Source organism: Notolabrus celidotus, chromosome 12 (genome assembly GCF_009762535.1).
Source record: "Notolabrus celidotus isolate fNotCel1 chromosome 12, fNotCel1.pri, whole genome shotgun sequence".
Lineage (NCBI taxonomy): Eukaryota > Metazoa > Chordata > Actinopteri > Labriformes > Labridae > Notolabrus > Notolabrus celidotus.
This window is the reverse complement of record NC_048283.1, coordinates 17,290,483-17,316,911: the sequence shown is the minus strand read 5'-3', so window position 1 is coordinate 17,316,911 and position 26,429 is coordinate 17,290,483. Positions and strand designations below refer to the sequence as shown.

Genomic DNA, 26,429 nt, shown 5'->3' with positions numbered 1-26,429 from the left:
TTTCACAAAGTCTGCTGTTTCAGTTTTTATAATGGCAATTTGCATATACTCCAGAATGTTATGAGGAGTGATCAGCTCAACTGCAATTAATTGCTAAGTCCCTCTTTGCCTTGAAAATGAACTTTATCACCAAAAACACATTTCCACTGCATTTCAGCCCTGCCACAAAAGGACCAGCTAACATCATTTCAATGACACACAGGTGTCACACACATTAACACAGGTGTGGGTGTTGGTGAGGACAAGGCTGGCAATCAATCTGTCATGATTGAGTGACTGGACACTTTAAAAGGAAGATGGTGCATGACACCATTGTTCCTCATCTGTTAGCCATGGTTACCTGCAAGGAAACACGTGCAGCCATCAATGCATTGCACAAAAAGGGCCTAACAGGGAAGTTTATAGCAGCGAGTAAGATTGCACCTCAGTCAACCGTCTATCCAATTATTAAGAACTTCAAGGAGAGAGGTTCAATTGTTGCCAAACAGGCTCCAGGGCGCCCAAGAAAGTCCAGCAAGCGCCAGGACCGTCTCCTGAAGGTGTTACAGCTGCGGGATCGGGCCACCACCAGTGCAGAGCTTGCTCAGGAATGGCAGCAGGCAGGTGTGAGCGCATCTGCACGCACAGTGAGGCGAAGACTTTTGGAGGAAGGCCTGGTGTCAAGGAGGGCAGCAAAGAAGCCACTTCTCTCCATTAAAAACATCAGGGACAGACTGATATTCTGCAGAAGGTACAGGGACTGGACTGCTGAGGACTGGGGTAAGTCATTTCTCTGATGAATCCCCTTTCCGATTGTTTGGGGCATCTGGAGGAAGGCTTGTTCGGAGAAGACGAGGTGAGCGCTACCATCAGTCCCGTCTCTTGCCAACAGTGAAGCATCCTGAGACCATTCATGTGTGGGGTTGCTTTTCGGTCAAGGGAGTGGGCTCTCTCACAATCTTGCCTATTTGTAATGTTTGTGTCATTCTCAAAACTTTTGGCCATGAATGTACTTGGGGCAAAGACGGGCAATGTTTTTGAGGTGGAAGAAAGCAGTTTTTGAACAGAGTGATTGGTCGATAATGATGCCAAGGTTACGGATGTGGGTGGAAGTTAAAACAGTGGATTTGTCAATAGTGAGTGAGAAGTCCGGGCAGGTGGGAGTGAGGGATTTTGGACCTATGATAAGAACCTATGTTAAATTAATAAGAAAGACCCAACATCAAGACAGGATAAGATCCAGTCCCATCTTACAACAGGACTCAAACGTCCTGTTAACAGGCAGAAACCTCGAGCAGAGCCAGACTCATGTTAGACAGCCATCTGCCTCGACCGAGTTGGGGTCGGATGTACGTGTTACTCGATTTCTGTACGCCAATAACTGAGTTCATGTATTAACAGAGAGTTGAAAACAAGCGTTAGCTGCATCTGAATAAGTCATAAAAACAAAGTCACAGTGAGGCCTCTTTAGTTTACATGAAGTTTTATTGTCAGTGCATATCCAGAGATAAAAAATGAAACAGTCCCAGATGCAAACTACAGTAAATCAGTTGAACAGTGAAACCACACGCTGGTTTGAACCAAGAGCACATCACAACCCCTCCCCACCCCAACCCCAGGCAGCTCACACAGTAGCCACGTATTAATAATGTGTCACATTACAAACACAATTCATACGGACAGCTTGTTCATTAAAGCTTCAAACGATGTAAACGTCTTCAGACTCTCTGTTATGAAAAGTGCTCCGACAGTAGTTAAAGAAAGTGAAGGGGAGTGCAGAGTGGATGAGGTGAAAAGAGAACATGGAGGTGTTTCTGTTGAATTTTAAAACCGGAGACAAAATCAGTCCAAAGTTTAGAGATCTCAGTCTGAGAGCACGCCGAGCGTGAATGTGCTTCATTACTGGTGAATCAGCTCAGTGTGTTCAAATGAAAAAGCTTAGCTGTGTTGTGTTTATGTGCACTTAATGTATTAAACAACAAATGTTAACCTTGAAATAAATGTCATATATTAAAACACAGTCTGTCATTCTATTCCCTTGTTGTCAGATTAAGACTAATCTCTCAGAAAAGAGGACATTCACTCTGACCCTCTAAAGTAGTTGTCATCAGTCTGAACCTTTAGTCATTTTAGGAAAAGCTGAAAATATATTTAAAAAAAAAAAAAAACTGAGAAAAAGTGATAAAAGCTGACGCAGGAGAGAAAGAGAGAGGGAGTTTCGTTGGCAGAGATCTACGGCTACAATCACTGAAACGTGAATGACATTTAGTTAAACTTAAAAACAGTCATCATCTCCTCCCCCTGAGCCAGATTTGAAACTGAAGTTCATCTTTACACGAAGCAGTTGTCACTATAAACTACTTGAGCCTCCATTAGGAGAGAGGTAGGGAGTACAAATACTGCATGACCACAATCTTGTACACAGCCGGGGAGTGCAGTTTTTTTTTTTAGTAAAATATATAATCTAGTAATTCACCACAAACCTCACGACAATTTGAGCCTTTTCCAAACAAGCAAATCGATTCAGACACAAATAACAGAGAGATGATTAATTAGCATCAACATCTCTGCCAATCAAACCCCAATGTGCAGCCGTTGGTTCATATTTGGGATCAGGATGAACACTCACATCCTCAATTTTTGGGTCTCGAGTGAAAGCACTCTCAATAAAGCGCTCTGGTAAGAAGCAGCAGCAGCATGGTGGGTAACCAGCCGTTGAGCCGCCTTCTCTTCCGGGTCAGGGGGCTGACTCCTGTAGAGCCGGGCGGGCGGCACGGGGAGTAGCTTCAGGGAGGAGAGCAATTCCACCGAAGAATCAGCCGATAGGATGTCACGGGAATGAATCCTCTCGCTCTCACTCACAGGTCTTCTTCAGGACAGAGGGTGTGGCGTCTGCGAAGCTCCTTTGAATAAACAAAGACAGTGATGGGAGAGGTTAGGGATGTGCATGCTCAGTCAACTAACACAACCAGAATACGTAACCAGCACAAGCATATAGTGCTGCTGACTTCAGCCCAAGCGTGCCGGATACGGCCCTGGTGGTGAGGCTTTCAGCAGTGTGTCTGCCCCCTGGTGGCTGGTTGCAGTATAGGTAAAAAAATCTGTCTTCCCCCATTCATTTGAACGGAGGAGCAGTCAAACTTTAAAAAATAAATACACGAAGTACGAATGTTTCTCACATCCGTATGCTGTGGTTATATGTAGTTAGTATCTGAGTGTTTTGTGTTCAAGGCCTCTTTTTTCTGAAAAGTTTCTTTTTCGTTAGTTATTAGAGTTTATAAAACAGGGTTTTACTTCTGGGTTTCCTTTGATTCACAGCCGCCGTAGAACGAAACTTCAAAGGACACACAGCGTCTTGTGATGTCACGCTGTAGGGCGGAGCTTATTACAAAGGCTTCACAGGCTCTGGCTGCACAATGGCGGCGCCCAGGAGGGGGATTTTTTGGCTTCAGAACTGTACAACGGGAAGAGGCGGAGCAACGCTGTCCATTTTTATTTACAGTCTATGCTTCAGCCACATAGACACCCTCAGGCTCTATGATCCTCTGTTCAACTGTGTTAAAGAAAATGTAGCTCAATGTAACTGCTTTTGCCTGTTTCTGACCGTTGGAGGAGTCAGTGAGTCATCAGTTTAAAATTTTCGGTTTACTCAACTAGAAATGATTTGCTAAGCGTGCATTTATAACATTTTATTATATTATTTTTTGGGGGCATTTTTGCCTTTATTTGATAGGACAGCTGAAGAGACACAGGAAATGCGGGGAGCAGAGAGTTGGGGAGGACATGCAGGAAATGGTCGAGACTGGAGTCAAACCTGTAACCTCTGCAACGAGGGCTACAGCCTCCGTGTATGGGGCGCACACACACCGCTAGGCCAACGGCGCCCCTTGTAGCATTTTCTATCCGTCTCAATCAAGCGGCAACCTCCGGTCTAAAAATATGAGTCCAATGCGATAGTGTTAAAAACTGCAGTTCATGGAGGATCCGCTTGAGACTGGATGCAGAAGTACCGGAAGTCACATACACATGAATGGGAATAAGCTGATCTTTACAGCAGAAAATACACGTTTGCAACCTGGTACAAAAGACGAGTGTAGTCTGGATAGCTCATTTCTCGATCAGCACACACTGTACGGGGGTGCATTTATTTCTAACGCTGCAATTTCGAAGATATTGAGATTACGAGTCTTCCAATGAGAGGCACAGCTGACTGCGGGAACACGGTAGTTGTTTGTTAGGAGGCTCAAAGCCCGCCTCTTTACGTCACAATCGCTCGACAGCAACAATATGGCTGCTGTCGATGATTGGCCTCAAAGCAGCGTTTTAGAAACAGATGGGTGACGTCACGGATACTAAGTCCATATTTTATACAGTCTATGTTCTGAATGTGTGTCCGATTTGAATTTCACCTCATGTGGTGCAGTGGCCAAGTGGTCTGCACAGGTGTTTGCACAGCCGAGCTGGGGCTCATCAGCATGGCACTGTAGATGTTCGCTGCAACCACCAGGATGCAGAGGAGGATCGGTCCGATGATGGCGCCCTCGAGACCCAGATAGTATGCTCCACCTGCCACTGCCAGGCCTGTCAGATACGGGTGTCCACCCCTGAGACACAAAGACAAAGAGAGATCAAGAAGAAGAAAAGTCTTAAAAAAATGTGTTTTGAAAATAAAAACTTTAGAAGAAACTTTTGTTGTGTTGAAATCTGCTTTCCCATAAGTATGTGGTTCCCTTCAACTTAACCTTACTAGAAAGAAGTCCTTCCTTTGTACTAAATCATGACCTAAAGTAACCCCAGATTAGTTCAAATTAAACATGAAGGGCAGAACTACAGGAAACAGATTTCCACATGAGGCTTGCCAACAAAAGCTGAGCTAGGTTATTATCTGTCCAGCTGTCTGGTGTTGTTTTTATCAGGTCCATCTCAAACAGCTGATGATTATGTAACGACTGACGCAAAAAGAAACACTATTTATAGGCTTGAATTACAGACTGTTTTCCTCTCTAGGCCGTACCATTTGGTTTATGCTTTCCAATGGACCACTGGGGAGCTCAAATGACAAACACACAAGCATGCTGTACACACCCTGATATGTCGGAGTAGATCGCCGTGTCCACAAAATAGGTTGGAAGCAGGTGGCAGATCAGCAGCAGCACCGCCTTGACGCCTTCTCCCTGTGCCAGCCACAGGTCGCACACTGCAGGCACCGCCGCCCAGTACGTCCCCAGGAATGGCACAGCACCCAGGATGGCAGCGAGAGCTTTAGAGGAGCAGAGGAGCAGAGGAGGGATTTTTAAAGCGTGAGAAAACACTCACGCTGGCCAGGTAATGAGACCGCTCTGAAGCGCACAGACTCACCAGAGGGAATGAAGACGATGTTGATGCCAAAGATGGTGTGTGTGAGCCAAGTGTAGAGGCCGTAGAAGCCAGCCATTTTAAAAGAGGCGTCGAACACTCCTCTTTAAGACAAACACACACAAGAGATCGAAATGAAATCCATGTTCGGGTTGTTGAAGTCATTAAATACACAGGAAGAGTTTGTGTGCATGCTGCTACCTGATGGCCTCCTCCACAGACTGGCCGATGATATTGGAAGAAGGTCCAGGCTGGGAGAGGGGCGTCAAGCTGATCACCCATTTCACAGGTTTGTAGTATTCACCACTGGAGCTCAGTAGGTAGAAGAGAGTGGTCAGGAAGATCACCTGCAGGTTAATAGAAGACATGTCAACAACTCAAAGTGTAGGTAATGTGATCAACACTTCAAATCAACTGGAGGGAGTCTATGGATCATCACTATCGTATTTATAACAAAGAATAACTTTCCCCTTTGCAACTCAGGAGTCAATATCTGCAGGGCTTCAGGATTTGTGGGGAAGAAGCCACTGACATCCAGATCTCCCACTGAGAAGTGAGGATAAATCTAAGATCGCCCTGTTAAGACAAAACTACATTCCTTAATTAAAAGTAGCATAAAAATCGATATGCTCAACCTCCCACTACATCTTTAATTATTAATTGAAGGTTTGTTGACTGCTTCTCACCCACAGCAAAAACTGATGTAAGTCCATTGCATCTTAATATAATAATCACCGTTTTATCAACATATATTTATCTTATTATTTAGTTATCTATTTATTTCTTGTAATTATCTAATTTTTTAGTTGTAAACTAATTTTTTATTTTGCTTTCTTTACTTACTTATTTAATTGATTTTACAGTATTTTTAAGATCAACATCTTTTTTTATTTTTTATTTTATTATGTCTTTCATTTCTGTTGTGTTCTGTCTCTCTGTGAAGCCCTTTAGGCTGCATGTTGTAAATGTGAAAGGTGCTACAATACAATTTTAAGACTTGAGCCCAGATTGTCTTATTTATTCATGGGATTTTATCGTTTTTATTAGTTGACTGTTTTCTGATATGCGTTTTAAATGGAACCTTTAGCACTTTTATCATTTTATCATGTCTATTCATTTTACCATTTTTATTGTTAGATTAGTTTTAGGATATTTTTGGTTTTTTTGCACATTAAGTAGTTTGTTCTGTCTGACATCTGTCTTCTGACTCCTAACATCTCACCGGCTGCAAAACAAGTTTACCTACGGGTACAAATAAAGTAACCTGAACAATAATAATGTTGAGTCTGAGTTTGCGTTTAATATCTGTTGTATTTTAAAGCTCTGGTGAGAAACTTTTGGTTTGTGTTGATTTTGGCGCCCCCTGTGGACAAAGCAGTAAGCTCTCTCTTTGCTGATTTTGTTGTTTTTCAATAAAAATTTCATCCCGTCTTCTTTTAAAGGTGAAATGTGTCACTGATAACAAGGTTCATACACATTGTTGCCTTTTCCATGTCAGAGGTACATTTCCGTGACCGTACATTCTCTGAAAGGTCTGCTTATTTATGAAAAATAAGAATATGTCAAAATAAACAACAGTATATCTTAACTTTTTATTGATTTTATGTTTTATTGCTTTGTTCCTTGTTTTATTACTTCTGCTGGATAATGACATGCTCTTAACTACTGCCTACAACTTTTGTGTGTAAAGTGCTTTGTAATTTGTTTTGAAAAGCGATATATACATAAAGTGATTAATATTATTACTTTTATTATTATTATTATTATTATTATTATTATTATTATTATTATTATTATTATGTGACATATAACCACCAAAGCGGTTTAGGAATAAAAAAAGGGACATCAATATTAATTATAGTCCGTTTCATAACCAGGAAAAAAACTCACTGTAGCTTTAAGCTGAACGGTAAAATATTATATGTTAGTTTAAAACAATAAAGAAGCAGCAAGTGTTAATAACTTAAACCTAAGGTAAAAATGTTTGCTTTCATTTTACTCAGTGATTCCTCATTATTCCACTAAACTACACCTTCCCCTACGCATATTTTCTTATCCTTACCCTTTTAAAATTTTAGTTGCATATATTTTATTGTTGGTGTGCATTAGTCTCTATTTTATTTTGTTTTATTATATTTTTGTTTTCATTTGTATTAGTACTATTTTTATTATTATCATTACTATTACTTTCCCCCAATATATCTTGCCATTGTATTATTTCTGCTTCTTTCTTGTTTTCAATCGCTGCAAAGCACTTTGGGTTGCATTTGATTTGTATGAAAGGTGCTGTATAAATAAAGCTTGATTGATTGATTGATTCCCCACTTCCTGTAATGGAGTTCAGCGGTCAATGGTTCATACCAGACTCAGGGCGAAGTTGAGTAGAGCCGTCCCGCTGTGGAACAGGACGGTGAAGAGAGTGGTGGTAGTGGAGATAAGGAGGCCAACATTTCGACTCATCACCACCCACAAAGACTCCAAGATCTATAAAACAACAAGGCAACGTTAAACATATCAACCACAGGAAAAGTGCACACCCCTCCAAGATACAGAGTTGTAAATCTGTCAACAACTTCCAAACATTATAATACCCACTGTAAGCCAGCCAGGGCAAATCTGACATGCACAGATGTATCCACATCTCTTCACTGGTTCTTTAACATGTAACAAACAGATGATCAGGGTTCCCACTCTTTTCCAGAGATCATTTTCCAGGACATTTCCAGGACATTTTCATTGATGATCAAGCTGGTATGACAGTCTAAATTTAGTTCCTAATTTAGCTCCTAAATAGTCAAATATGTTCCTCTCAGTGGAAGTCTACATTGAAAGACATGTAGTCTTGGAGTCTAGGAGGTTCTGTGCAGTTGTGTCACTCTGTTTGTTCCGTTTGTTTTCACTATCGGGAGTTTGCACTCCTACTAGCTAGAGCAGGGGTTCTCAAACTTTTTGGTGCCAGGGACCCCTTACAGGTGAGAAAAGTGTCCAAGGACCCCCTCATAATTGTAACACAGATTAAGCACATTAGTGATGTGTCATGATCAAAAGCTGCGGCTCTGAGAGCCGATGCTTTATAGTGAATCAGAAGAGCCGGCTCGCATCAAGGTTCGGTTCGGTTCTGGTTCGGGTTCAGTTCTGATTAAGTTCTGGTTCGGTTCTGGTTCGGTTCTGGTTCAGTTCTGGTTCGGTTCTGGTTCAGTTCTGGTTAAGTTCTGGTTCAGTTCTGGTTCGGTTCTGCTTCGGTTCTGGTTCGGTTCTGGCACGGTTCTGTTTCGGTTCGGTTCTGGCTAGGTTCTGGTTTAGTTCTGGAACGTTCTAGTTCGGTTCTGGTTGAGTTTGGTTCGGTTCTGGTTTGGTTCTGGCACAGTTCTGGTTTGGTTCGCTTCGTTTCTGGTTCAGTTCTGGTACGTTCTGGCTCGTGTCTGGTTCGGTTCTGGTTGTGTTTGCTTGAGTTTAGTTCTGGTTCTAACCCTAATCCGAACCCTAACCCTAACCCTAATCCAAACCCTAACCCTTACCCTAATCCGAACCCTAGCCCTAACCCTAATCTGAACCCTAACCCTAACCCTAATCCGAACCCTAAGCCTAACCCTAATCCAAACCTTAGCCCTAACCCTAATCCGAACCCTAACCCTAACCCTAATCACAACCCTAACCCTAACCCTAATCTTAATCCGAACCCTAACCCTAACCCTAATCCGAACCCTAACCCTAACCCTAATCACAACCCTAACCCTAATCCGAACCCTAACCCTAACCCTAATCCGAACCCTAACCCTAATCAGAACCCTAACCCTAATCCGAACCCTAATCTTAATCCTAACCCTAACCCTAATCCGAACCCTAACCCTAATCACAACCCTAACCCTAATCCGAACCCTAACCCTAATCCTTACCCTAATCCTAACCGTAATCCTAACCCTAACCCTAATCCGAACCCTAACCCTAATCTTAACCCTAACCCTAATCACAACCCTAACCCTAATCCGAACCCTAACCCTAATCCTTACCCTAATCCTAACCCTAACCCTAACCCTAATCCGAACCCTAACCCTAATCACAACCCTAACCCTAATCCGAACCCTAACACTAATCCTTACCCTTACCCTAACCCTAATCTTAACCCTAAACCTAACCCTAACCCTAATCCTAACCCTAACCCTAATCTGAACCCTAACCCTAACCCTAATCATAACCCTAACCCTAATCCTAACCCTAATCTTAACCCTAACCCTAATCTGAACCCTAACCCTAATTCTAACCCTAACCCTAATCCTAACCCTAATCCTAACCCTAATCACAACCCTAACCCTAACCCTAACCCTAATCTGAACCCTAACCCTAACCCTAATCTGAACCCTAACCCTAACCCTAATCCTAACCCTAACCCTAATCCTAACCCTAATCTTAACCCTAACCCTAACCCTAACCCTAATCCTAACCCTAATCTGAACCCTAACCCTAACCCTAATCTTAACCCTAACCCTAATCCTAACCCTAACCCTAATCCTAACCCTAACCCTAATCTTAACCCTAACCCTAATCTGAACCCTAACCCTAATCCTAACCCTAACCCTAATCTTAACCCTAACCCTAATCCTAACCCTAACCCTAATCTTAACCCTAACCCTAACCCTAACCCTAATCCTAACCCTAATCTGAACCCTAACCCTAACCCTAATCTTAACCCTAACCCTGACCCTAATCTTAACCCTAACCCTAACCCTAACCCTAATCCTAATCCTAACCCTAATCTGAACCCTAACCCTAACCCTAATCTGAACCCTAACCCTAATCACAACCCTAACCCTAACCCTAACCCTAATCTGAACCCTAACCCTAATCCTAACCCTAACCCTAATCCTAACCCTAATCTGAACCCTAACCCTAATCCTAACCCTAACCCTAATCACAACCCTAACCCTAACCCTAATCTGAACCCTAAGCCTAACCCTAACCCTAATCACAACCCTAACCCTAGGATCAGGGTGAGAATGGTTTTGTAACAGAAATGCACAAAATTGGGCAATTATAAGGCTTCTCATAAAAACACTGTACATAAAAGGGTTTTCAACACAAACCATTAGTTTTTGCAAAGTTAAGGTAAAATATACGGCAACAAAAGATCCTAAATTAAGAGCTGTTCGGGAGTCGAAAGAGCCGGCTCTTCTTTGGGAGCCGAGTTAAAAGAGCCGGCTCTCTGAAAAGATCAGAAGTTCCCATCACTAAAGCACATGCTTACTACCATTTGCACTCTTAGTTGCCCTTGGAACTATTTGTATTGTAAAACGTATCAATGTAAATACTTCAGACCTGTACCATAGTGATAAACAGATAACACTTCAATTTGAATCAAGTAAAAACCACTTGTATACTTTAAAACAGAGGGTCATTTCATTCCTTGTGGACTCAACATGACAGCATTTATACTTTTCAAGTAATTGATCTTAAACGCTTTCAGAAAATTAACAGTAACAAGACTCACATATCCCTTCAGACACCAAATGGTATCATAACAATGGTGTATGCTGTTTTGTAATGACACAGCACAATTTTATAATTTATTGTAAATGTATTCAAATTATTTCACGGACCCTCAGGCTATGGTTCGCAGACCCCCAGGGGTCCCAGGACCCCACTTTGAAAACAACTGAGCTAGAGTACGGTAATTGAGCTCTCAGCCTGCAGAGAAAGTTGTGAGGCACAGACCCCCAAGCTCTCTGCCTGACTCCACTGATCACACTATAACTTAAATATAAGACTCTTTGAATCAAAAGAACACTCTACAAGGTTAATGTACCATAAAACATAAACAATGTACCCCCGTTTTCTGTGAATGCATGATTATGAAGTGAAGGAGAAAAGATGTGAAAAAAGTTGCACAGTGTCGCTGTCTTTTCCAGCACAGCGTGCACTCAACATTCAATGAATGGGGATGTGTTTTGTTAACAGGGTCAGGTCGCACGCAGCCATGTTGGAATAATTTTCCAGGACTATATGTGCTTTTCCAGGACATTTTACTTTTTCTCCCATTTTCCAGGTGTTTTCCAGTACTGGAAAACTGGTCAACTGTTTTTCCATGTTTTCCAGGACGCGTGGGAACCCTGATGATGTAGAATCCTTACGGTCAAAGGGTTTAAGATTCTAAATGAAAGACAAATATATGCAAATTACTTCAAGACAAAAGCGCAAAGACTTACAGACAGTAGGGTCTCAATATTCTCCTGCAGGAATGAGGCGATGTCCTTCCAGTCAAGGATGTCAACCAACCAGCTGTTCTGTCTCTGAGCCATCATCTTCTGACCACGATGGCGTCCAGTGTGGGTCGTGTTCTGTTAAAATGCATTAAATATTATTCGATGAGTTATTTAAAGATCTTTTTATGGCTTCAATAGATTTCATCATGCTTGCACTACCTTCACAAACCAGGAGTGGTACAGTCGGTCCCAAAGCTCCAAAACCTGTTTCTCAATCACAGCCGTGTGGTTCACTTTGTCTCCTAACATCTTATGAAGCTGAAAGAAAGAGAGATTTGTTGTTTTTGCTTCCATATTCAAGAACGGGAAATCAATACAAAGAACAAAGACGGTTCTCGCTCTTACCTTATGTGTTATCCATTCTCGACCATGTTGATAGACATTAGTAGCAGCTGAATTCAGAGCCTTCTGCACCACTTGAGCCTCTGGAAGCCAACTAGAGGAGAAAATAAAAAAGTGGAGCAGATGTGGAATTATAAATTCTGGAGAGAGACAGAAAATGTACAAAGTCAAAAGAGTCTTACTTGGCCCATTCTGGATGATTAGACACAGTCTCGTTGATCAGATTACTCGTCACCTCGATGATGTGAGCGCTCTCGTGATGAACCTAGAGAGATGACAGTCACCTGATTACACAGGGTCAGGTCTCAGTGCAGTCACAGTGCAGTAAATAAAAGGAGCAACAACATACCATGGCAGTGAGCAGAAGAGCCATGAGTAATGTCCCTGTGACCAGGAGGAAGATGATGAAGATGCTGATGATTTTATCCAGAGATCGCTCCAACCACACAATCATCTGCATTTGTAGAGAGGAGGAAGACAGTGACAGGAAACAAGCAGGAGAGTGAGACAGAAAATGAAGTCAGTGAAATTCGGAAGAGGCTGAGAATAAACGTTCATTAGACACATGGAGAAACCTGTGTTCTTCCCATTTTGGATCAAAATCTGCCCACCTGGGCCCTGAAGAGAGGTTAAAGACTGTCAAACATCATGTTGTCTGTACCATGCATGCACACACCCTTGCATGTTGAAACATGCACGTTAAAAACTCAGGCTATGTGCTTTTGAATGCATGAATTCTCAGTCAGTATATTTGATTGTAAAACCATTACAGTCTCTTTAATATGTGTTAAAAAGCAGCAAAACACTCAGGTTTCTCAATGTTCAAAACTGCAGCAACATCAAACCTTACAAGCTTTAATCTCCTTAAGAGTGTGTGTGTGTGTGTGTGTGTGTGTGTGTGTGTGTGTGTGTGTGTGTGTGTGTGTGTGTGTGTGTGTGTGTGTGTGTGTGTGTGTGTGTGTGTGTGCGTGTTAAAGTCACAGAAGTCATGTGTTAAAGTTGAGTTACAGGGATGAAAGAGGATCTCTTACTGTGGACACTTCTCTACAACAAGGTCAAGGAGTTATCAATGAATATTAGAGCTCTAGGACTCAGAGGGAAAAGTGGATGCCCCAACAATGCCATGTTTATGAATATTAAGTCAAATATTTAAAGGTACAGTGTATAAAATTTAGCATAATTAGCAGAACAGCCTTGGTAGAAATGAAAATATTATTCCTAGCTGTGTTTAAGTGTTTAATCACCTGAATACACCAATATTTTTTGTTCGTTGTTCACTTAGAATCAGCATTTTTATCTATATAGTTGTGAGGCCACCATCTTTAAAGGTGACATATCATGCAATATGGACTTTTTAATGGTTCTCTACCTGAAATATGTGTCCCTGGCATGTCTACAAACCCCCCCGAGAATGCAAAAAATCCATTCTGCCCCGGTTTTGATTTCTACACCTTTCTGTAAATGTGTGTGAAACGAGCCGTTTCAGGCTTCCGTGTTTTTGTTACGTAACAACACTATCCAGTCTGTCACGGAGTCAGAGCTCGGAGCTTGTTCAGCCCATAGACTGTATAAAATAATACTGAATCCCCCCTTCGTTTTTCATTACCTGCACAAATGTGTGCTAACAAGGAGCTTAGGAGGGAGGCATGCTAGTTGTAGGCTGTCTTAATAAACACAAAGGTCGGTTTTACTCCCCACGTCTGCAGATTTGAAGATCTAGTGGATGATTTTTAGTTTTCATGGAAAAGTGCTAGTGCTAGTTAGCATAGCTACGTGTCGTAGCTGCAGCTGTGTACCAAGACACACGTCTACATACTGACAAATAAAACAACAAGTAACACAGAATCTGTGACCAATCCTTCAGAAAGGTCCTGCTACAGGCGCCTCTCCGTCAGGATCAGATTCTGGATCAGATTCAGAGGGTTGAAGTAATGTGATCTCTGAGCAGCCGTGTATATTCAGCCAACATGTTAACATTAGATCAACGTGCTGGAAAGCCGAGGCCACATCCACTTCCTGAGGGGGCGTGGTCAGAGGGAAAACAGAGTGTTCTGAGGAGGACTGAAGAAGAGGGTTTTTCAGGCATGCCAAAATCTGATTTCAAAGTGTTTTTTTTGAGCATAAACTTTAAAGACATGTTTTTGGGACCTCTTAGACCAATATATATTGATGAAAAAAGCATGATATGTCACCTTTAACCACCATGTTTCTATGGTAGCACAGATCCGTCAAACTATCAACAGACATACACTTTTTATATTTAGTGAGTGGCCGTGCACAAATGCACCAGTTCGGAGAAAAAGAAGAGACAAGAGAAAATAGAGTAGATGTTGTGTGCAAAAGAATTTTTTAGGAAAAACATTTTTGTTTGTAAAATCTTGACAAATGGAGGGTCATATTTTTCAGGAATCACGGGAGCTTCTTGTCCTTGAAGGCCACTGTCACTTCACTGACAGGAAGGGTGAGCAAGGGAGTGTTTCAATCTAGAATCTGACCGCTAGATATTGCTGGATAGTCACTGTAGGAGCCATGAACGATTCAAGTGTTTATTGTATCTTAACTTTAAGGTTTAGGGTAGTTTATTGTTTGTATATTTTGTGGTGTTATTTTTGTTGTTTGTTTACAGTATGGTTTATTGTGGGGTTAGTTAATGAGGTTATTTACGGGTCATGTGTTAGGGGCGGGGATATTGAGTTCATTTAGGCCTCCTGTTTTCTTTTGTTTGGAGGTAGAGAGAGGGGGTGAGCTGGGTCTCTGTACTTTTTGTGGACAACTTATTTTTCGCTATTTTCTTTTGTGCACTTTATCATAAGTTGATAAATGGTTGAACTTAATTTTTGTGCATTAGTGATTTTTGCTTTAAGCACGTCTGACACTAACTAGGCCCAACCTCAGCCTCTCAGCAGCTTTTGGCTCTTCGTAGTCGCTAGTCACACACTGTACCTTTAAAAATGACAACCATGTTCTGGAGACGGTTTAAGAGCCATGAGAGCATAATAAAAAATAACATTACTAAATTAAATGACTTTAATGCCTGATAATCAGATTTTCAAATATGCCTGTTTGTTTTGCTTATGTAATAGTACTGAAAGCACTCAAACTTATCCTGGCAGAAAAAGTTATCATTCTTATTTAAGTCATGAACAAACGAGAGACAACAGTGTAGATCAGATTTGGGAAATAAATGTCAATTTTTTCTCTCACTTTGCCTCTCTGGGCTTTCGTATTGTAATTTAAGCAAATTCATTTTTTATCTTGTTTATCTCTGGAACCAAAGCTTTTGAAGAAATGGCAAAATGTGCTACTTGATACTTTCCACCCCTTACATGAGAGCACTACAGAGAGAAGTGTAAAGATGAGGGTTGTTTTAATTATGTTTTACATCGTCAAACTGCATGTTTCCAATGTTTTGTCTAGTACCTGCTCCAATCCCATCTATAAAACTTGTGAAGTGTAGTTATATCTAAACTAAAGATGGTGTTTCTCTTACATCTGTCTTTAAAAACACAGTAAGCATGGGGATTATAGACCAATATGTGTTCAGGCACACTGCCCTCACCTCCATCTCAGCTCTGCCTGTCTACATCAGCCACCTCTCCATGCAGCTCATTCACTCTCAAGCCAAACCTGCTGGTTAGACCACAGCAGGGAAGGTACAGACGAGGCTGAGGGACGACAAAACCCTCGACCTGACTGTAGCTCCCTTTCAAAATAAAAGCAGGCAGCAGAAAGCAGCGAAAGGATAAACATAAAGACAGGATGGCAGGGTGATGACAGTGGATGGGTAAAGTGCCAGTCCAAGCTACTACAAGGTGTGCTCACGCCTTCACCCACACATATCAACGGGTTCTTGTTGTTTTTCTAATCTGTGTTTTCTCATACACACTCTTTCTCTCAGCACTCTGCTCCTCCGAGTCATTACCTGCTTGTTAAGCCAATGCCAGAGCTTTGGAAGGAGACAAAGAGACATTGGGAAGATTATTTTTGGATAGATCTGTGCAGCAGTCATCACACGAACCAGTGCGACAAGAACACAACCTCTTTGGGTACAGGCAGTTGGGGGTCAGAAAGAGAAGTGTGGCAGGCAGGTTAAATACACCACATACAGGAAGAGTGGCTGTACAGAGAGATGCAACTTATTGTGTTAACACATGACAGTCTCCAGGGGAAGGCAACCTTTGGTGTGAAAGGTGTCAGGAATGGGAGTTATGTTAGTGTTTGTTTGACAAATACAAGTGCAATATTAACCATCTTTTTTTAGGAAATATCTTCCTCTTAAGATGAAAAATTCTCCACTGTGTTCACCAGCTGTCTGTCTGCTGTTTTCATTTGGATGAGCAGTCTGCTGCATCTTGAAGAAACCCTCTGGACACACTAGTAACAGTGCCTCAAGTATTCTTTTGAGGTCTTATTTCAGATTTTCTGCTCTTATGTATAATTTGTATTTGTCTGCATGTTGCTGTTTTATTACCCCCATAGGAATTAAAGAAGTATTTTTAATTAAGCTGTTTTGAAAGTCGGTAGAAATGAGACTGCCAAAGTATATTTGCAAAACATTTCAGAATGTTTCCGTTATAATCAGTACAAGACTGATATCTGCTGGCATGAAACCAGTGCATGATCTCACTCATGATGTACCCCTTTCTGAAGCTTAAACATAATCTGGGTTCTTTACAGCTGGGGTTGGTAGTCAGATTTAGATACACTTTTTGTCATACTGGTTAAAATTATCTATATGTCCCGATGGACATCAATACATAATGTGTTCTTAAAAAGAAGCCGCTATCTAAAGCCGGAGTAAACCTGGGAAAACACCAACCAATCACCGTTTTTGGGTCCAATTTATGAAACCGGTTACACAGAGTATTGAGGAAATGCTACATTCAAATTCATGCTAGTTTGCTGTGACTACCAACCCTAGATTTAAACCCTTATGAAATAGTGGAAAAATTGTATCATGAATCCAGCATGAATCGTATTATGTGTTAAGTATAAAATTGCATCCATAATGAGCACTGAACCAACCGAGTTTTGGCTTGAAAGAGACCATGGGTTGAAAAAAACCCTGAAATCTGCATCAGTACATGACCTCACTAGTCATTGTTTTGCATGTTTGACTGTGCATGTTTTTGTGGACGGAGACAACATACGAGAGATGTTATCGCTTCACAAAACTTCCCTCAAACTTGTTCTCCAAGAAAATGTTGCAAGCCTCAAACAAAGTGAGTGCTCTCATCTTCATCATTGACAGAATTCAAAAGCTGCTCTTTATTGTTGAACTATTTCAACACTTGCTGAATATTTTACTCTGCTGCTGTGTATGTGCTGTGCTGATACGTTTGTTGTCCAGGCAGTGCTTGATAGCCACTGAAGATCTGTGATGTGCACTGTGTTTGAGATACTGTATAAACACTTAAAAGGATGTGTGTGTGCTCGATGACAATGTGTGGAAATCAAAGAAAGAGCAATAAAGGAGAGCCCCAGCACCTCTGGCACCTAGAGATCAGTCAAAGGCATTACCTTAGTGTCAACACGCAGCAGGAACTGAGCCAGGCCTTTGATTGGTCCAGGTAGCAGGGCCTCCTCTCGCTCACGTCCCAGCTTCTCCAGCACCGCCCACCACGAGCTGAGAGTCCGCACTGCAAAGCTCTTCAAGCCAAAGTGGACCACCAGCTTCTTCAGCACCCACACTAAAGCATCAATGCAACATTAATCTGAACACTAATCAGGGCTCATTAAAGGGATATTTCAATTTTTTTTGAAGTGGGGTCGTATGAGTTACATTACACTAGTGCTCCTTCTAGCCACAATGAGTGCTGGTGAGCTCTTCTCCTTTAATGAGAAAATTCCCAGATGACCGTTAAGTTGAGAAAATATGGTCCAGGCACTCATCACGGTGCAATTGCATGCTCTACTAGAAAAAATGTGCAGCTCTGGACTTTGCCTTCAGAAACCCTCTTTCTTTTGTCACTATTTTCAGACGCACCTCGCAGACCTGGGTCCTTCCGCTGCATGAGCACGGATACACGCCGATCAGCTGTTTGGATCAACAAGCACGTAGCAGGATCAAGTAGTGGTAGTGGTCTTTAGAGTGAATTAAACTCACTTTACTGCAAATTTAAAAGATGGGATGTACCTGTCTTTATCCCGGCTGTTCAAACAAGCAAACCTCCTGGTCTCAACACAGGTTTTATCGTATTCTGGTGTACGACATAGACAATGTTTATGTCATAGTTTAATAAAAACAACAACAAAAAAAGAGTAAAAACAGAACATTTACGTTGGAGACAAATTTCCATTTAGCCCTTCAGGTCGTGGATGTTTTTTCCAATTTATCTTTAGAAAGTTGAAGAAAGTCCATAAAACACTGATGTTTAATAAGGCAGGGAACTCTGGATGATGAGTGATGCAGACTGGAGCCGTATGTGAGCCGCTGGTATCCTCTGATTCAGAAAGGTCCTGAAGTGTTGTTGTCACTAAGTCCCTCTCCCGACAGCAGAAGCTCTCTGGGTTTGTTGGCATGGGCTCACCGTTTACACACCGGCACCACCAGGTAACTTGGGATCTCTCCTGCTCACTCGTTAGCACAGAAGTGTCTCCCCTTTCTTCTATGGTACGTTGGGTCTGCATCTGGAGTTCTTCCTCTGTAAACTCTGGTTCATAGAGAAATCCTCTTGTGCCCACAGTAAACGGCATGTCATTGTCGCTGTCAAAATCACAAATTTTTGTAGTTTGTAGTTTTTGTTCCTGAAAGTGCAGGCAGATCCAAACAGCTGATCGGCGTGTATCCGTGCTCATGCAGCGGAAGAACACCGGTCTGCGAGGTGCGTCCAAAAATAGTGCCATAAGAAAGGGGATTTCTGGCGGCAGAGTCAAGAGCTACAATTTTTTTCTAGTAGAGAATGGAATTGCACCTTGATGAGTGCTTGGACCATATTTTCTTAACTTTAGCGAAATTACGCGAAATAGGTTTCCTGTCTGCAGAGAATTATTGCCTAGCTTGCCTGCCGGTCATCTGGGAATTTTCTCATTAAAGGGGAAGAGCTCACCGGCACTCATTGTGGCTAGAAGGAGTCCTAGTGTTATGTAACTCATACGTCCCCACTTAAAAAAAACTGAAATATCCCTTTAATCCAAGATTTGTGAAAAGGACTGTGCGTGTATGTGCGGTGTTACCAGCAACAGGGATCGGCAGAAGCTGTAGGATCCATAGGTTGAGCCACACTTGAACGAGTACGATGGCCCACACCAGTAGGATAAAGTAGATGTCACTGGCTCTGTGGGAGCTCCTCTCTCGCTGGAAGAGGCCGGCTGGTAATGAACGAGGACCCCGAGGGAATCCAGGCGTGCCAGGAAGTGGGCCAACAGACTGCACTCCATCTTTAAAGGAGGTGAGGAAGAAAAGGAAACAGAAACAAGGACGGATATTGTTTTTTGTTTCATGCAGCAAAAGTTAATCACTGCGGTTACACGCTGAAGCCAAAGTAGCAGTGTTGTGAGCTGTACATCCTTCAATGCTGACTTAAACTTCTTTGTTGAATGTTCTTTTCTTACCTGTAGTCGAGCCGTTATTGGGCTCAGTTTTCGGCTGAAGGTTGCTACAGGAGATGGCCATGTAAATAGTGTTAGCAGCGAATGACAACACCTGCCCCGACAGCTCTCCTGGAGGGTAAGAGAAACAAAACACATTCACTCATAATGACAGACAAACTTCTTCTTCGCTTGTGTGATGTTCCTCTTTTTGATCACATGAGGAGCATCTTGTACAAAACAATAAATTACACCTCAGAGCTTAAACAAGAAATAAGATCTCAAACGATTACCAATAGGGATGCACGATATTGGATTTTTTGCCGATATCCGATATGCCGATATTTTACAACTGATTTAGCCGATTACCGCTACCAATATTTTTTTCCGCACACCTAATTGCAGAGATCATCAATTCTGTTCTGTATTGGAATTAGCATCAGTATTATGGTGATACTCTTATCACATTTGTTATGTAATATTTATTTATTGTGCAAAATAAGAAAAAAACTGCATATTTATTTATGAAAACTGCTTTCAAACAAAATTCATACAAAAAGATACATCCTACTTAAAATGGATTATTTTTATTATCATAACAATACCCACAACCAGGGCAACAGAACAGAGTTAATTTAACAGTAATGCCTCTTTATGACCTACAAAAGCAAACAAGAGCATCAAAAACAAGACTGTTCATTTCTATATTAGTTTTTAATACTGTAACAGCAAGGGGCTCCCAAACTTTTCAGCCCGTGACCCCCAAAAATAAAGGTGCCAAAGACTCGTGACCCCCACTGTCCCTCAAAGTGATTTAATGTGGCTTCATTTAGCTGGTCTGTAGAAAACTAGCCTAACTATATGAGCATGTGTCTGTGTTTCCTGTGCTGTTATGAATTAACCTGCTGCTACTGATGCTTTTGATAATTAACTGTTCACTAACCCTAAACTTAGGAGTCATCTGGCAAAACAGAAAGACAGAAACCACATTACATTTTCTATTTTCAAGGTTTTATTTCAAGTTAAGTTACTATGTTTGTTGATATTTTTTACTATAATGGGTAAAATGTACTATTTTTTTAAATAACTTTTGTCATTCAACTTTTTTTATTGCATTTTTTCAGTATTTCTTTGTTCACCACAAGTTAACAAATGATATATAAGTAATGCAAAATCAACAAAGAGAAGAAAAATAAATAAATAAAAACATAACAATGATAATAAAGGAATAACCAGAATTAACAGTACAACCAAAAAGGAAGGTAAACATAAGAAAACAAGCTAAATAAACAAAATAAATAATAATACAAAATATTTTTAGATAACCTTTTCAAAAAAACATTCTGGAAGACATCTCACAACCCCCCATTTGTGTCTCGCGACCCCCCAGGGGGTCCCGACCCACACTTTGGGAACCCCTGATATACAGCATGCTAAGGAAACAGCCTTTTTTGATGTTCTGCAGCAAATATTCACTGTGAGTTGATACATTTCACTGTGAAACCAACACTGTTTTTCTGTCACAAAACACTACTTACATATTTCATCAAGGATGTAAGAGGAATCGCAGGGGGCCAAAATCAACAGAGGAGCTTTAATGAAAAGAACTATTCACCTGTTATTTTTGTTACATGTATTAAATCTAAGCTAATGAGGAGCAGTGTCTTCTAACTGTGGTATATTTAAACGTGTGTGTGTGTGTGTATGTGTTCAGTATTCACCTCTGCCAGGAACAGGCGGTTTCTCTTGGGAGCCCACAATCAAGAGTGTAACCATGATCACAAACAGGGGCACTCTCCACGGGCCGGTCAGAGACACTAAAACAAGGAGATGAACATGAATCACTTTAATACTGCTGACACATACTGACTTCTGGTACTGTTGTAGAATAAATAATTCTTAAAGTCTATATAGTAGTTGTGGGAACATTATAAACTTGCAAACATGTGGTGACATTTTTAATCAGGCACTTTAAAATTTCACACATGAAGGTCAAGTGTGCTAAAAATAGTTGAGACTTCCTCATCTGCTCGGCATGTGCCTCGTCTGTTGAGACACCATCTTATCTTTACTAGAAAACTGCTTCCCTCTGCACCAGCAGTACAATGTTTAAGCAGATTTTTCTCAGTCTGCTTCCAGCGACCAGATACCTGTCTACTCAAGTTTGCAGAAATGTTGAAAAACCACCCCTCAGGCAAAGATGGGGTTTACATGAAAATATGAAATGAGAACTAACCTGCCTGAGCAGGTAACCCCCTCACACACTCACTTACCAATGAAGAAGAGCAGGACAGACCAGACAGGAAGAGCCAGAGCCCGCAGGTAGCGCTCAGTGTGGGGACCCCATTTGAAACAAACAGCCAACAGGTAGCCAAACACCACAGTGCACACCTGAGGAGACACCATAGAGGGGAAGTGAAAAGTGGTCAAACAGAAAAATGCTGTACAGGAATGTTTCAAAATGACTGTGTTGTTGTTGCAGAAATTACAAACTTCCTGACTGAGTACAAAGAATGTGGTCACTGTTTAAGATTCACACTCAACAGCTGTGCTCTGCAGTTACTCAGTTTTAAGGGTCTTGCTAAAGTTGAAGGAAAATAAAAATCAGTAACATTGAATAATAAGACCTTAAATCGATCGGACTCTTTGCTTCCCAGGACTTTGTTTAACAACATTAAGTGGGAAAAGGAAAAGCATGAAATTCAATGTCTGAAATGATCTGGTCATGAAGGTCTCCGCTAGTCTCTCTCCACACAAAGATATCTTTCAGTGTAATTTAATATAGTTTCCTTATGCCTATTTATAGACAAGGGCCCTGTGTCGATCCACCTCTGTGTCTAGAGAAAGGACCGACTGTCTGAGGAGGAACATTTAACACAATTTGTATCCAATCGAAGTGTAGCTGAGCTCAGGACCCTGGAGCTGTTTGGGAATAATAAGATATTGATCGATCAGAACCTGAGACTGAGGAAATTAGATTACCTGAGGCAAAGGTTGAAGCAGAAGTTCCCAGAAAAAAAACTTTCTGCTGTAAGGTTTAATGTGTTAACCCATTATAGACACATGTTCAGGGAAATGAGTGTTTTGTTGAGGGGATTGTGTTTGGAGGATAATAGAATTTAACATAATACGGGGTCATACTTGTAACTGAAATTAAAATTTCGATCATAATTTGATCAAGACTATTTTCTTAGCTAATAAGAGTCTTGAGTTTGTCAATATGTTTTGTCTGTAATAGTACAAATGCCAACCACAATTTCAAATGTGATTTATCATTTTGACTCAGAAAAACAAGAAACACTCACTGTAGAGCAGTAGTTGTCAAAGTGGGGTCCTCGGACCCCTGGAGGTCCGTGTACCATAGCGTGGGGGTCCGTGAAATAATTAAAATACATTTCTAATAAATTATAAAATTGTGCTGTGTCATTAAAAACAGCATATATACCATTTTCAGGACACCATTTGGTGGCTCGAAGGGATATGTGAGTCTTGCTGCTGTTAATTTTCTGAAAGCGTTTAAGATCAATTACTTGAAAAGTATAAATGTTGTCATGTTGAGTCCACAAGGAATTAAATGACCCTCTGTTTTAAAGTATACAAGTGGTTTTTACTTGATTCAAATTGAAGTGTTATCTGTTTATCACTATGGAACAGGTCTGAAATATTTAGATTGAAGTTTTACAATAGAAACAGTTTAAAGTGCAACTATGAGTGCAAATGGTAGTAAGCATGTGCTTAATCTGTGTTACAATTATGAGGGGGTCCTTGGAAAATGTTCTCACCTGTAAGGGGTCCCTTGCTCCAAAAAGCTCAAGAACCCCTGCTGTAGAGAAGCTGGATTCAGTGGCCATTTTTCCTTTTTAAAAAGGGACAAAGTCCTCCACAAACCTGCTGGTGCCTCGTTTTTGGTGAATCAATCCTTCATGTTTTTTTTAACTCATGTATCAGAGACTGAATTTTGCAGTTGAATATGTTTCTAAAAAACACCTCACATTTTTTTTCTCTGTGCTTGTTTTCTACATGTTAGCTGACTATTATACATTAACAACAATAACAATTAAACATTCCTCTTTTTAGCTGCTTACACAATAATGGATGCAAACCCATTTTTAAACCTTAGTTTTTATTTCTGTAACTACAAACTTTTAATTCATTTTAGAAAAAAAGAGTTTTAATGAAGTTTTGTAATTAATTTTACTTTCTTTCTTGGTCTTAGATTTTAAAAATTGTTATGTTTCCTTACTTGTGTTTGTTTAATGTAACATTTTAATATGAGTTCTAACATGTGACCCAGTTCTTCTTTCAGCTGTCTTGGGTGACTCGGATGACAGGCTGATCTCCCTAACCCAGTGGCATTCCCTCAGTGACACAGCTGAGCTTTTGTTGCCATCAGAGAGGGGTGTGTACCCCCTGTGCACTCACTCACCCACACTGTGTGGAAACAGTCCAGCACGGTCCCGATGATCCAGCAGATGTGCCCGAGGATGACCTGCATGCCGATAACGCTCCAGAACAAGTAGAGGAAGTAGACCAGCGGCGCCCCGGCCCCGATCACCAGCAGCACCGTGAGCCTCTCCAGCACCAGCCGGCCCATCGCCTCCACTCCGTAGTTCACACACCACACTGGGACCAGCAGGGTCCCCAGCACGATGGGCGTTCCGGTTTCCTGCAGGCCGCTGAGCCAGGAGCGACCGAGCCGGGCCAGGGAGTGCTTGAAGGGATGGAGGAAGGTTCCGCAGAGCGTAGCCCAGAGCAGCGGGCGGAGGAAGGCCTCCAGGATGAAGTAGACCAGCACTGTGGCTCCGCAGCAGATAGCTACGAAGATCATCGCCCCCGTGTTGTAGAAGGCCTGTTTAATGTTCTTATCAAACTTCAGGGAAGCCGGTTGGCTCAGCAGCTGGCTCATCATCCCGACGGCCGGCTGGACGCTCTCGGAGAAAGAGACAAAGTGAGGCCGTTCAACGGGAGGGCTGCCCGGGGGAGAGGCGGCGGCTGGCTCTGGAGCCGCGTCTTCCTCGTCTGCCATGTTCCCCGACTCCACTTCGGTCTCGTTGGACTCAGACTGCCCGAGATATGATCCACAGCATGACGAAGGAAAACATGTGACGTAACAGCAACGCCACCACAAAGGAACTCTGGGAAATGGGGTCAATTTCAAAAACCAAAAGCTTCCGGTGACCCTTTTATTGTTGTTATTATTCTTATATTGTTATTGTTGCTGTTATCACACGTATTCATTATCTTATAGTCTCATTGTTTTTTGTGTGAAGGCTTATTAACATTTTTTTTTTATGTAATGTCAGACTTTAGTGCCCCACAGTGGTTCTACCAAATAATGACATGGTGAAGAACAGATAGGCCCCTTGAAGCCATGTGACAATTACAGTATTTCTCAATTGCTAAAACACTAAACCAGGGGTGTCTAAACTTTTTTCAAAGAGGGCCACATTTGATGTTGTCAGAATACTTCAGGGCCAGTGGCTCCCACTGAGACTTAGGAATCATAAAAGTTATATATGAAATATCTATTTAATAACAATTATTTTAAAAAAAATCTCAATAAAACCACGTTAACATTAGCAAACTTTATCTTCTTCTGGAGGAAAATGTTTTTCTTTAGGGTCGGGCAATGTGGGAAAAATATTGTATCATTATTTTCCTATGGCAGGATCATGATCTGGATTACATCACACTTCTTTTTCATGTCGTTTTTAAGACCTTTCTGCCCAGCAGACAACATTTTATAACAAAATAACTATTTTCCTGAGTTCTGAACAATTTTTATGCATCAAATTTAGCCTTTTCTGTATGATTTCAGAATTTTGATGTTGTCTTGTGTCCTCTTTTGTGTCTTCTGAACTTTTAGTGTTCATCAAGAACATTTTCACATCATGATAAATCATGATTCATTTGAAAACCTGTCAGCTTTAAGAGTTATTGTGTTTCTTCTTAGTTGCCGTCTTGCAGAGTTCCCAGTGTTTTGGCTTTTTGAGACGTTTCTGGATTAACTTTAGTTTTGTTTGTGCGCTTGAAAGAAACTGCAAATGTACAGATGATTCAGAATGTGATTAATTTCTGTGATATAAATAACACCATTTAAGATGGAAGCTTTGGGCCATAAATAAATGGACCTTGGGCCGCGATTGGCCCCCGGGGCGTACTTTGGACATGCCTGCACTAAACCATATTGTCTGAACTTATGTGCTTTGGCAACAACATGTCTTTGTTCATGCTGATAAAGCAAATTGAATTGAATTGAAGTGTAAGAGGTGGTCGAAGAGGAAGAGGAGGGGAGTGAAATCGAGAAAGACAAAGAACAGTAACTTTGGATGAAATCTGAGCTACGGTGATAGATCATGTTCTCATTTATATTTATTTTTACTGTATATAGGAAGCAAATTCAAAGAGGGCATTTGAAGCCTACTGTGAACAATAAACATTATTTCTACAGCTTCATGTCCAGAGCATTGTGTTTGAAATGATTTGATGTAGTGTGTAATGACTGCTCAGTATTGTTTTTAATTTTGATTGACTCAGGGTTTGATCTGACAACATTGTTTGGTTTTGCACATAGGGTTTTGCAGGAAGAGTCAGAGGTTTGGTGAATGTAGTTTGAAAATTGGGTTTTGTGCTTATAGTGTGAGAAAAGCATGGTGGATGTCGAGAAATGTGTTTTAGCAATTGAGAAATACTGTAATTTATTATTGTATTTAGTTTAATTTTATTGAATGAGCAATACATGGCATCGTGATTTTCTCCTTCTTTTGACCACTGTAAAAAGGGTTTTTGCTGGAGGTAAGCAGCAAGTGACATTAAGTATAAAGTAGTTTCTAGTTGCTTTCCTGGGAGACATTTTCCACTCAGGAATTTTTAAAATTGACATGGAAAACATTGACAAACTGAAACATAGTGAAATATAAATTTATTTTTTTGGAGCCTTTGCATTCATAAAAAGCACAGGATATT

At 41.2% G+C, this 26,429-nt stretch overlaps 1 protein-coding gene across 1 annotated transcript; it reads right to left on the bottom strand.

Annotated features, from left to right (window-relative positions):
* Positions 1–1,445: 1,445 nt before the first annotated feature.
* On the bottom strand, positions 1,446–24,565 carry tmem245 (transmembrane protein 245). Its single transcript, XM_034698053.1, has 17 exons — positions 23,890–24,565; positions 21,737–21,854; positions 21,185–21,280; positions 19,488–19,595; positions 19,110–19,313; positions 17,454–17,623; positions 12,283–12,387; positions 12,116–12,198; positions 11,937–12,027; positions 11,751–11,849; positions 11,535–11,666; positions 7,696–7,818; positions 5,536–5,681; positions 5,338–5,438; positions 5,065–5,239; positions 4,389–4,583; positions 1,446–2,882 (listed from the first exon to the last, which is right to left on the bottom strand). The coding sequence occupies exons 1-17, from the start codon at positions 24,487–24,489 to the stop codon at positions 2,834–2,836; spliced, it is 2,595 nt and encodes an 864-aa protein (XP_034553944.1). The 5' UTR covers positions 24,490–24,565; the 3' UTR covers positions 1,446–2,833.
* Between the last annotated feature and the right edge of the window lie 1,864 nt (positions 24,566–26,429).